At 37.9% G+C, this 13,191-nt stretch overlaps 2 protein-coding genes across 2 annotated transcripts; both read right to left on the bottom strand.

Annotated features, from left to right (window-relative positions):
* Positions 1-2,279: 2,279 nt before the first annotated feature.
* Positions 2,280-3,880, bottom strand: LOC135224226 (pro-resilin-like). Its single transcript, XM_064263080.1, has 3 exons — positions 3,848-3,880; positions 3,007-3,117; positions 2,280-2,676 (listed from the first exon to the last, which is right to left on the bottom strand). The coding sequence occupies exons 1-3, from the start codon at positions 3,857-3,859 to the stop codon at positions 2,332-2,334; spliced, it is 468 nt and encodes a 155-aa protein (XP_064119150.1). The 5' UTR covers positions 3,860-3,880; the 3' UTR covers positions 2,280-2,331.
* A 5,606-nt stretch (positions 3,881-9,486) lies between these two features.
* LOC135224083 (cuticle protein 7-like) lies at positions 9,487-12,399 on the bottom strand. Its single transcript, XM_064262992.1, has 3 exons — positions 12,321-12,399; positions 10,162-10,217; positions 9,487-9,831 (listed from the first exon to the last, which is right to left on the bottom strand). The coding sequence occupies exons 1-3, from the start codon at positions 12,397-12,399 to the stop codon at positions 9,487-9,489; spliced, it is 480 nt and encodes a 159-aa protein (XP_064119062.1).
* Between the last annotated feature and the right edge of the window lie 792 nt (positions 12,400-13,191).

The raw sequence follows: 13,191 nt of genomic DNA, 5'->3' as shown, positions 1-13,191 counted from the left end.
GAGAGCATCAGTTAATCACAGAGATGAGAGATCATCAGTTAGTCACACAGAGAGATCCTCAGTAAGAACCACAGATCAGATTATCAGTGAGAGATCAGCAGCAGAGATCGTCAGAGAGAGATAAGAGAGGAAGGAACCAGGACGAAGGATCAGAGGAAAAGTCGCTCGAGAGTTGGTTGAATTCTGGTCAAGTCTTCTTCAGGAGTGGACAACTGAGTTATTTTGACGTTGAGCGAGACTTCAGAGAAGAGACGTTCTGCTAGAGGTTTTGGGGAGTTCCTACCCTTCAAGTATCAAGAATAGACATTATTTTCTGCAATACGGAGTCAAGAAGACATCGGCAATCGCAGTTCTCCGTTTGTGAAGCCATCGTTTCGAGTCGCAAAACTGGCCAGCAAGTATTTGAATTACCTCACTGTTCCCCCAGTTCACGCATTGTAAGATTTTGCCTTTTTATGTAAATAGGAGATACCATTCTGCATTTATCTTTGTTAGTAAGCTTGTAAATAAACCTTTGTTGTGTTAGTGTTTCTTTCTATATTCGTATCCCCAGTTTCAACTGTTGGTGTTGAATTTTTTTTTATATTTCATATCGAACCTGAAGCGGACCTCTCTCTCAGAGGCCGTAACATTGGGAAAACATGTAATTAAATAACTCAGTTTAAAGGAGTAAATTTCCTTGACGAAAGTTCGTACCGTAGTGTTACGGAAAGCAAATATGCCAAGATAATGAAATCATTTTCCAGGTTCCAATCCGAAATGAAAGAGAAAGGTTTGCAGTTTATTTTTGGATATATAGAGTATGAGTCTAATTTTAGCTCTGTAGTTTTGCATGATATTTTCTGACCTTGTATTGAGTGATCTATGATTGTAAATAGAGATCAGCTAAAGATTTGTAGCGCCAGTTAATGTCATTCCTAGGCCTCCTCCTTTACCACAAAGAAATCTTCAGATGGAAAAGAAGACTCGTTGATTTAAGGTAGTCTCCACTTTGGAGGGGTGCCGATCGTAAAAATATTTGCCAAAAATACACTAATCAAGACAGGCTAATGAATTTATCAGGCATTATTAGCACTATAATAACGCATATTCTCTGTGAGTTTTATCATCCTACAGGGAAAATAAATGATTTTATGAAAAAAAATGTGAAATTCAGGGCCCCTTGTACTGAAGGTTATTTGGTGATCGGTGAGAAACTACAGTCTTGAATAGAAATTCGGTCTGACAGAATGTTGGTATATCCACCTAGAACATGCACATAAATCATTTTCAAAATAGAACAGTAAATAAGCACGTAACAAAAAAACCGATAAATATGGAAATCGTAAATATTGTAAATATTATAGTATATCTCTCTAAACTGGTCGATGTCGTTTTCTACATTTCCTACGAGTAGTTTCATCTCAGAAAACCATTTTAGGGGTATCTAAACTAATTTTTCAAGTTTCTTGTCCTCAGAAAAAATAGCTTTTTCGCTTTTTCTCTGGTTTGGTTTTTTCGGGAAGGGGGTTGGGGGTATTTCTTTGATTGTCCTAAATAATATAATTTTTAGATGTTTTAGGCTATCAAGTGACATAATAACTACAAACTCTCAGAAGGTTTTGTCCCTAAATCGAGGTTTGAATTTTTTCTGAATATTTCTTCCTAGCTATAGTCTCATTTTTCGGCGGGGCTTTCGCTGAACTTACCTGAAGTTGTTGCTCTTTTTTTTTGTTATAACATGCTTATTTACTGTTCTATTTTGATAATACTTTATGTGCATGTTCTAGGTGGATATACCAACATGCCTACAGACCGAATTTCTATTCAAGACTGTAGTTTCTCACCGATCATCAAATAACCTTCAGTACAAGGGGCCCTGAATTTCACATTTTTTTTTTTCATAAAATCATTTATTTTCCCTGTAGGATGATAAAACTCACAGAGAATATGCGTTATTATAGTGCTAATAATGCCTGAAAATTTCATTAGCCTGTCTTGATTAGTGTATTTTTGGCAAATATTTTTACGATCTTTTACGATCGGCACCCCTCCAAAGTGGAGCCTACCCTTAACTTATTGAAAACTCAAGAGCTATTGCACAATGAAAAATATAATTGTAAGTCGGAATTTGTAGTCACAGGATGTAATATGAGAGATGGGTTCAAAATAATCTAGCTGGTTACGAGCGATATTGTAATTGTTGCTCAAAATCAGCGAAGAAAGACATCCTCTTCTGTGTGATTTCATAAGCACTAAACTAAATGAAAAACAAAGGCAATAGAATAGTTGCTAGTTTTATTTACATAATTGATGAATAAATACAGGAACTAATTAGATATTCGATATACTTCAGTACTCAGGGGCGCCGTAGAGAGCTTGGGGCTCCTCGTAAGTTGGAGCTGGGGTTCCATAGACTGGGGTAGGTGCTTTGTAAGTGGGTCTAGGGGCGCCGTAGGATGGGGCAGGGGCATAGGGCTTGGCTTCAGGGTAATTGGCTACTCCATGGTAAGCGACCTGCGCCTGGTAGCCGTTGTTGGCGTCGGCGGTGTAAACGACGGTCTGATTGCGACCGTCGGGGAGGAGGACGTGGTAGTCGCCGGTCACCACCTTCCCGTCGGAGGTGGACTTGTGACCGAAGTCGAGGTTTTGGTAGGCGTCCTTGACGACGTAGGAGTAGTCGAATGGCCTCCCATCCTATTGGGAATAATTATTTCATTTAATAAGGATTACTCCTTGATATGCACTTGTACTAAATAAGATTTTATTATCGTGACTGCATTGTGTATCTGTATATGTGTAGGTGAAGTATATCAGACCAAAAATCATTTTAAATTATCATCTCCATCAGCACACTAAATTAAATGCATTCTTACATTAGGGTCTCCGGCTGTTAAAAAGAGACACATATCGTTACTTAAAAACAAGTAAAAGACGAATAATTGTTTTTTTCTTTTTAGACAAAAAAAAATCAGTTATTGTAGGTCTAGAGTCTAGACACTTTAAAAAAAAAAATAATTTTTTTACCTCGTAGCTCGGCTGATGTCTAGGGGCTTCGTAGCCGTATCCTGCATGAGCATGGGAACCATCAGGGCGTCCGATGGCCAAAGCCACAAGGCAGAAGGATACGGGTAGGACCTGAGGGGACAGAGGATGTTATGAATTCATTAGAGATTCGGTGCAAAGGATTCAGATTTCCTCTCTCTCTCTCTCTCTCTCTCTCTCTCTCTCTCTCTCTCTCTCTCTCTCTCTGCTAACATAGAATTGCTGTATGCATGTGACCAGAGAATATAATGCTCAAATGCTTTCACTCAGATAAAATATTTCATTTTTGTGTTTTTATTTTCATATTCCCAGTATTCTCAATATTCTTAAAATAAAAATATAGAAGTAGTGTTTTTTTTAATGTAACTTAAGCTTATTTTTTAATTGTAATTAGTCTAGTAATCAAACGCCGAAGATGATTATCACACAAAAAACATTTGACATAAATAGTTCTGTTATATTTTCGAATTCCGTGTTGAAGGTAACAATAGACTATGAAATTGATAAGAATCTTGATTTCAGTAACAACACAACTAAAATTCAATGCAAGACAGTGGATGAGATAGCAAATAAAAAAAATAATTTAACTCATTGCTGAAATTTGACTTAAAATGTCTCAGAGCTGTTATTGATTAAAATATGTCAGTAGGAAAGATTGCAAGTATTAACTAGCTTGGATAGCAAACAGCATTACACTATTACATCAGGGTAGTCGCGTTTAAAACTTATTCGTTAAGCACTAAAAAAGATTAAGCACCCATTCGAACTTGGGAAAACGAACAGAAGTTTAGTTTTATCGAGAATCCTTATTTAGTTATCTCACTTTAGAGCACATGGCGTCTTCTTGTATATATTTCGCCCGACAAACGATATCTAATGAGACTCGTCGAATCTGAAGAATATATACATGATTTTCATAGCCGCATGTACTACTAACGCCACGCCTATCTGCATTGTTAGAGAGAGAGAGAGAGAGAGAGAGAGAGAGAGAGAGAGAGAGAGAGAGAGAGAGAATGGTGAAGGATCTTTTAATTCTAAGCTGAAAATAGCATGCAAATAAATCTGTTCTAGTGATTCCCTCCTCCCCTCCCAAACCCACTTTCCTTTTATTTATTTATTAATTTTTTTATACAGCTTAAGGTTCGTCTGCTAACGCCAGTTTTATTTAATGGTTATCCAAAGATCTCTCTCTCTCTCTCTCTCTCTCTCTCTCTCTCTCTCTCTCTCTCTCATACACACACACGAATGAAAGTAGTTTTATCTATTCACGCCATTCATATATTAAAGACAACGGAGATTTAAATAGTTATGTAAGAGAAAACGACGTAAGAAACGAAAAGAATGACATCCAATTCAATGAAGATTGACGCCGACCTTGATAGACATGACTTGAATATTTCGCTGCCAGAAAATGCTGTCACTTTCATGAACTCAAAAACCACATTAGAATCTTCCATTTTAAAACTGAATATTTCTTCTGTAGAGGACTTAATATTAAAAGATTTATCTTGGCAAGCTTGGTGGGCCCCTTTTTTAAATTTGTTTACGAGAATGGCGTATTAAGTGACTGACTAGTGATTGTTTGATAGATTCATATTATTTGACGTAACAACCGAAATGTCATGTGCCGCTGATCCTAATTATAATCATTGCAAGTTGATATACTGTGCAATGTCAGTCACTTTAAAAGATAAGACCATGGCCGATAGACGATACTGCCACAATTAATAATATGATAGTAATTAGCCAACAAAGAAATCTTGAATTATAAGTTCATGATTCCTCTAAAATGGAAAATCATTGATAGTCTCAAATAAGCAACAAACAATATGCATAAACTCAGGTGGAAAAATGTTTAAAAATCACAGGTGTTAACAGTTAATGAGTAAAGGGCTCACCTGGTACTCCGTATACCGAAATGACTTCATATCAATTTCCGAAACAATTACCTGAGAACACAAACCTTAATATAGTCCATTGCATAATTTGGTTTGACCTTTCTCGAGAATGTTAATACGTTTGTGGCGAAGTTCATGGATAACATTGGTTGAATGACATTTGAGAATTGACCAAGTTCTTCACCAGAGACGAAATGTCAATAGTTAGTTGTAGGGAAAGAACAATTCAACATATGTTGCTGAAACGATTGGGGGCCAATTCGTCCCTGATTTGAAGAACTGGCGTATCAGACTTTTTTTCTTATAAGATTTTGAGTTTTCCAGCCAAAGTGTATCAATTTTTCATACTCTCTCAGCTGTCTGCGTTGCCACATTTTCCAACAAAACTTCCTTAAATAATGAACAACTTATTAGCCCTGAATATCAAAATCTTTAAAGTATTTTATCAGAATGGGAAAAAAATGGCTTACGCCAGTTCATCAAACTAGGGACGAATTGTTAGTTACCAATCCTAAGAAGACAGGTATACTTCAGATAGGTATACTTCAGAAGAGGGCTAATCTCTTGATGAATGAGCATGATCGCTGATTTCTACAGCCATATGCGGAATAGAAGAGGCTGACGGACTATTAGGTAGAACCCAATTTACCAAATGTTTTAGCAACAGAGTTCCTCCATGCTACGCAAGAATATACGTTAAACATTTATTGTCCACGAGGTAACTTCATATCAGTGGAAATTACACTAAAAAAATATTTGGAACGTTTTATGGGAGCGCCTGTCGATTCGTTGGGCACGAGTACTTTCTGCTAGAGAATCGGCGGACGAATACAAACAAGATGGCGGACGTATGTTTTGGCGCTAATTTTAAAAACGTGCAGTAATGGAATACCCAAAAGTTTATAAAAAAGGGTAAAGGGGGAAGTTTTGGGAATCGGGGTTTTGGGTGGGGGAAGCCATGGACACGGAAATGAAAATGGAATTATTAGTTTTTTGAAAATGTGCCGAAAACGGTATGGGGGGATGTATTGGGAAACCGGTGTTTCTTTGGTGGGGGGTTACAAAGACGACGAAAATGCACTAGGAAATGCACGAAACGGCTGTGTGGTTGACCCCCTACTCTGCATTCGTAGAGCTGTTAGCCTAAGAAAACGTTTGGGCACGAGATGCATAGAGAACAAAAACAAAAGAGACCCACGTACCTAGCTAAAAATGATCCTAACCAAACGAACCCACCTAACCCGACTTAGAACGGGTGTCCAAACACTGTTTTCGTTGGCCTACTTTGGAAAAAAAGAGAAAGAGGCAGAAATCCACGAAACGGCTATGTGGTTGACCCCCTACTCTGTATTCGTAGACCGAACATATGGGGTGTTAGCCTAAGCAAAGGTTTTGGCACAAGATGCATAGAAAAAAAAAAAAAAAAAAGAGACGCACGTACCTAACTAAAAATGACCGTAACAAAATGAACCCACCTAAGCCGAGTTAGAACGGGTGGACTAACACTGTTTTGTTTGCCTACTTTAAAAAAAAAAATCGGGAGCGACTACATATCCGCTGATGATCGATTTATGTGTGCCGACATTTTTAAAGATTCTTGAATCGATCGATTTATGTGTGCTGTCAGTAAGGTCCTAGCGGAACGGCGCTTCGCGCCTTATCCGCATTTTTAAAGATTCTTGGCAGGCACAACATGTTTTGGCAAGAGGTAATATTGCGCTGTGCGCGCTAGCCACAGGGGTTACAGTAAGCTCGTATGTTCTGGCAAGAAAAGTATGCATAAAAAAAACTACATTTTTAAAGATTCTTGAATCGATCGATTTATGTGTGCTGTCAGTAAGGTCGTAGCGAAACGGCGCTTGGCGCCTTATCCGCATTTTTAAAGATTCTTGGCAGGCACGACATGTTTTGGCGAGAGGTAATGTTGCGCTGCGCGCGCTAGCCATAGGGGTTACAGTAATATTCTTGGCAAGCTCGTATGTTCTGGCAAGAAAAATATGCATACACCCAAAAAACAAAAAAATGAGTTTCGCACCTTGCCGACATTTTTAAAGATTCTTGGCAAGCTTGTATGTTCTGGCAAGAAAAAAAAAAAAGTATAAAACCGGACTTACCTTTGTTGGGTTGGGAATCGGAATCGGCAGACAAGTCGGACGGGTGGAACTAAGGTTGGAAATCGGAATCGTCAGACAAATCGGACGGCTCGAATCTTTCTCTCTTCGGGGCTGGATGGAGTGATTTTGGCGGGATTGGGCCGGATGAAATTGGGGGAACAAACACTCGTATTTTGAACGGATCCGTTTGGATGGAGCGATCTATCAATGATTGTTGCGTTTCAGTGGAATTAGACCGCATTTTGACGGGTGTCGAAACTACCAGAAATGAGAATAGAATCTTTAATTTATATCCGAGTGACTGAAAATTTGGTCTATGGATTGCGCTGTGTTAAAAGACTTATCTTTATCCTGGAGATTAAGTTTTTAGGTGTTACTAAAAAGAAAACTGAATTACCAGTTTGGAGGAATGTTTTGTTATTTGGTGAACAAAAATGGTGGACTAATATGCTGAAAAAAATTATAATAACACCTAGTCATTGCTTGATAGATTGAGATTTAATTGGTGTAACAACCACTATGTCCTGTAACATTGATCGTAATTTTTTTTAAATTACATAATCACTGAAAACTGATAAGGCGCAATATCAGGCATTTTTTGTAAGAAAACTTCATGAACTTTAGAATTTTTAGACAATAGTGCCCCACTTAATGAGAAGTTTGCAATTGGCCATAAAAATTCTTTAAACATAACAGAGGATTCCCCTAGGAATAAAAAGTCATTACTAAATACTCTTATTTTCCATAGTTAGTTATTTTATTGACAAAATATACAATTATTAGTACAAATATGTCCACAAAGAGACATAATACCAAATATACTAAGTAGACTGTAATCTCTTTTGTTCTTGCAAGTACATTGCCTATAAAGAAAAATACATCAAGAAAAATACAACATCAAGTACAAATAAAATAAGCCTACAAGATTATAAAAAACGAAAAAGGAACTGGGACTAATGATATGTTTAAAACTCAAAGTTGTTCGTGTATAGTTTAATGAAGAATGGGCTCTCTAGGTACTTCTCATACCAAAGATGGACGCAATTTCCATTTCAGAAATAATTACCAGAGAACACTAATGGGTGAAGGGATTATAACCTCCATTGTATGTCTCCAGAAGATAATTAACTAGTATTTAGCGAAGAACAAGCATAACAGTTGATAAAGTTTTTAAGCAAAGATAAAATCTCAGAAGTTCCAGAAGATCATTTTAGTCTTTGTTGCTCAAACCGACGGAGCTATTTGTCGCCTACCAACCTCAGAAGACCGGTATACATTAGGTGTACTTTAAAGAATGACGAATCTCCCGTGAATGAACATTATCGCTTATTTCTACTGCTATATGTGGTATAGAAGAAGCTGAGGAGCTGTTGGGTAGAACTGAATTTCCCTAGTGTTTCAGCTACAAAGGTCCTGTATTTCTATGCATGAAGATTACATATAAAACATTTATTGCTGACGAAGTGACTTGATATCAGTGGAAATCACAGTAAAAGAATATTTTCGAACCTTTTATGTTGAATGTAATATACATATTGTATAGCTTATCATAGAAAAATTTTCGTAAATGATGACTGTACGTGTTTATAATACACCTACAAATGTGGATGTCCCTGATAGAAGAAAATTATTCCTTAGAAATTCATCAGGAAAACATATAATTAAATAACTCAGTTTAAAGGAGAAAATTTTCTTGACGAATATTCTTAACGTAGTGTTACGGAAAGCAAATAAGCCAAGATAATGAAATCATTTACCTGATTCCAAGCTGAAATGAACGAGAAAGGATTATAGTTTAGCCGAGGCCATATGGAGTATAAGTCTAATTTTAGCTGTGTAGTTTCGCATGATATTTTTTTACCTTGTATTGAGTCATCTATGATTGGAAATAGAGAACAGCTAAAGATTTGTAGCTCCAGTTAATGTCATTCTTAGGCCTCCTCCTTTATCACAAAAAGATCTTCAGATGGAAAAGAAGACTCGCTGATTTAACTTATTGAAAACTCAAGAGCTTTTGCACAATGAAAAATATAATTGTAGTCACAGGATGTAATATGAGAGATGGGTTCAAAATAATCAAGCTGGTTACAAACGAAATTGTAATTGTTGCTCAAAAGCGCCTCGGTGGCTTAGTCTGTATGGTGTTTGCGTGCCACCTAGGTTCGATTCTCGGGCATTCCATTGAAGAGTGAAAGATTTGTATTTCTGGTGAAAGAAATTCACTCTCGACGTGGTTCGGAAGTCACGTAAAGCCGTTGGTCCCGTTGCTGAATAACCACTGGTTCTATGCAACGTAATTGTTGCTCAAAATCAACAAAGAAAGACATTCTCTTCTATGTGATTTCATAAATACTAAAAGTAAATGAAAAACAAAGGCAATAGAATAGTTGCTAGTTTTATTTACATAAGAGATGAATAAATACAAGAATTAATTAAATGTCATGTATATTTCAGTATTCGGGAGCGCCATAGAGAGTTTGGGGTTCCTCGTAAGTTGGAGCTGGGGTTCCATAGACTGGGGCAGGTGCTTTGTAAGTGGGTCTAGTGGCGCCGTAGGATGGGGCAGGGGCATAGGGCTTGGCTTCAGGGTAATTGGCTACTCCATGGTAAGCGACCTGCGCCTGGTAGCCGTTGTAGCCGTCGGCGGTGTAAACGACGGTCTGATTGCGACCGTCGGGGAGGAGGACGTGGTAGTCGCCGGTCACCACCTTCCCGTCGGAGGTGGACTTGTGACCGAAGTCGAGGTTTTGGTAGTTGTCCTTGACGACGTAGGAGTAGTCGAATGGCCTCCCCTCCTGTTGGAAATAGTTATTTCATTTTATAAGGATTACTCCTTCATATGCAATTGTGCAAAATAAGAGTTTGTTATCGTGACTGCATTGTGTATCTGTATATGTATAGGCGAAGTATATCAGGCAAACATAAATTTTAAATTATCGTCTCCATCAGCACACTAAATTAAATGCGTTCTTGCATTAGGGTCTTAGTCTGTTAAAGAAGAAATAGATCCTTACTTAAAAAAAGTAAAAGACAATTATTTGTATTTTTCCTTTTAAACAAAAATTATCAGATTTTATGTAGGTATAGAGTCCAGACACTAAAAAATAATATTTTTTTTTTTTTACCTCGTAGCTTGGCGTCCCATGGCCAAAGCCACAAGGCAGAAGGATACGAGTAGGACCTGCGGGAACAGAGGATGTTAGGAATTCATTAGAGATTCGGTGCAAAGGATTCAAATTTCCTCTCTCTCTCTCTCTCTCTCTCTCTCTCTCTCTCTCTCTCTCTCTCTCTCTCTCTGTTAACTAAGAATATCTTTTTTTTCTGATGCCAAATATATTTCCCATTTGCAAAATAATGGTCTCTTTTCTATTATGTTCTTTATATATTTCATGTTATTACTTCTTTCAGTGAAGAATGGTGTAATCTGCTTTATTCAAACGTACATTTGGTTCTTGTCATATAAGGGCATTTTCTGACATAAACTGAAATGAATTTTCTATGGGAAAAAGACATTATTGAAATTTAAAAGTAATAGGCTTTGCTGACCTAACCTGATCCTGCAACTGAAATATATTTACTCAAGTTATCAGATGTCTAATTTTATTAACAGCCTTTTTTCATTTCGACAATCTATTTGAGTTTTGAAATTCTGTATGAAAGTAAAAATAAAAAAAAAACTTGATATCGCTAAATGGACAAACATAAAAAGATAATGACGGCAAATAAGATATTTTGTGGGAATGAGATGTAACTCAACCAACCACCGAAATGTAATACAGAAACGTCTCAGATTTGCCGGTTGTTGAGATTAATTCAGAGCTAAGACCGAGTATTCCGTCCGTGTCAGGTTAAGCACGATTAACTTTGATTCCTCTAGCACAACAGACGTTTACGGAGGCGAACGAACTTGGAAATACGAACAAAAGTCGTATTCCCTGAAGAAGTCTTATTTGCTTCTCTTACCTTAGAGCACATGGCGTCTTGTGGTATCTTTGTTTAGAGGCGAACGATAGTTGACTAGACCCGATGAATCCTGTGAATTTATATACAGGTTTTTCATGGTCAGGGCTATTAATGCCACGCCTGTCTGCATTTTAACTGAGAGAGAGAGAGAGAGATAGATGAGAGAAGAGAGAAGATGAGCAGAGCGAGGTGAAAAACGTTTATCTTTTAAAGCTAGTTATAAAATTAGAACTAAATGCTTTTCCAACTCCTACTCTCTCTCTCTCTCTCTCTCTCTCTCTCTCTCTCTCTCTCTCTCTCTCTCATCTCTCTCTCTCTTTTATAAAAGGTTAAGCTCGTCTGCTAACTCCGAGATTTTCTATATATTTTTTTAGGGGATCTCTCTCTCTCTCTCTCTCTCTCTCTCTCTCTCTCTCTCTCTCTCTCTCTCTTTATAAAGGTTAAGTCTCGTCTGCTAACTCCGAGATTTTCTATATATTTTTTTAAGGGATATCTCTCTCTCTCTCTCTCTCTCTCTCTCTCTCTCTCTCTCTCTCTCTCTCTCTCTCTCTCTCTCTCTCTCTCTTGGGCCCTGTGACTTTTCTTTGCATGAGAAGCTGACTTTGTTTTTTCTTGTCCAAACTGGACGGTTTGTTTATTTTGACAAAATTATTTCTAAAATTTCATCATATCGGGTTCTTCCTTATCATATATAGTTTTCTCTTTATCTGCCTATCGAGTTACGTGTTCACCCATAATCATTAGCACTTCCTCTATCTCTCTCGCTTTGTGAGATCTTGGTAAGGATGACCAGAATATCAAGTTACATGAAATTGCTGTCCCTTTGGCCGACTCAGAAATTGAGATAGAAACTTGCTTTTACGAGTGAGGGATCGAAAATTTGATTTACAGAGGACGCAGTTTAACATACTCGTTTTTTTCATTATTATTTGATCATTTGTTGATATTGAAAAGTAAACAGAATTAGCAGCTGGGTGTGACGTTTTGGGACCTGTTGACGAAAGTGATGGATTAAATAGTTGCCGACAAAAGGAACCGATACGACGCAAAACGAGACTGATTGCTTGATAGGTTCAGAGTTATCTGGCGCTGTTACTGCCGTGGCCACATCCGTCGACCTTCACAAGAGAAGGAATTAAAAATAATCAGGGTAAATCGGTGACAAAACTAGTCCCATGACCATTAACTTCCAGTCAGCACTATAGTAGATTCACATCAACCGTGCATTTGGTGTCTAGGCCAGTCCCTTACGACGCTCCTGATTGGCTGCTGATAAGCCAATGACAGGGCTAGAAACTCTCAGTCTCTCTCGAGAGTTCACATGGGTAGGATCTATGTTCCACCTCTCCCTGAGGTACATGTCTTTCAAAAGTATCCCTCAGGAGAGGTGGACCATACATCCTGCCTATGTGAACTCTCGAGAGAGACTGAGAGTTTCCAGTCCTGTGATTGGCTTTTCAACAGCCAATCAGGAGCGTCGTAAGGGACTGGCCTAGACACTAAATGCACCGTTGATGCGAATCTATTATAGCCCAGTCAGTTAGAAGTTTGCAACTAGAAGAAAATAAAAATCACCAGCAAATGAAAGCTCTGAATAGTCTCAGATAAATGTAATAAAGTCTGATGCCAATGGGCTCTTTAAAGTCAAAGAAATTATGATTTAATTAGGAATGGGCTAACCAGGTACGACTCTTTATACCAAAGAGTGATGTAGTTTTAGTTTTAGAAAGAATTACCTAAGAATAGAGATGGACGAAGGGATTAGAACCTATTGTGAACTACTTTCATTCCTTTTACTGTGCCTCATCTCATATTCTCTTTCTTCCACCTTACTATTTCCTTGTTGAACGAGTGGTTTTCGCGTTCGGCTGTCAATCCGGTGGTCCGAAGTTAGATTCTCGGCTCGGCCAACTTGGAATCAGAGGAATTTATTTCTGGTGATATAAATACATTTCTCGATATAATGTGGTTCGGATCGCACAATAAGCTGTAGGTATCGTTGCTAAGTGGCCAATTGGTTCTTAGCCACGTAAAAATGTCTAATCCTTCCGCCCAGCAGCCCTAGGAGAGCTGTTAATCAGCTCAGTGGTCTGGTAAAACTAAGATATACTCTCTTCCACCTTACTGTCCAACCTCTCCTAACAATTGTTTCACAGTGCAACTGCTTTGAGGTTTTCCTCCTGTTACGCCTT

Source organism: Macrobrachium nipponense, chromosome 10 (assembly GCF_015104395.2).
Source record: "Macrobrachium nipponense isolate FS-2020 chromosome 10, ASM1510439v2, whole genome shotgun sequence".
NCBI lineage: Eukaryota > Metazoa > Arthropoda > Malacostraca > Decapoda > Palaemonidae > Macrobrachium > Macrobrachium nipponense.
This window is presented reverse-complemented; position numbering and strand designations above follow the sequence as displayed.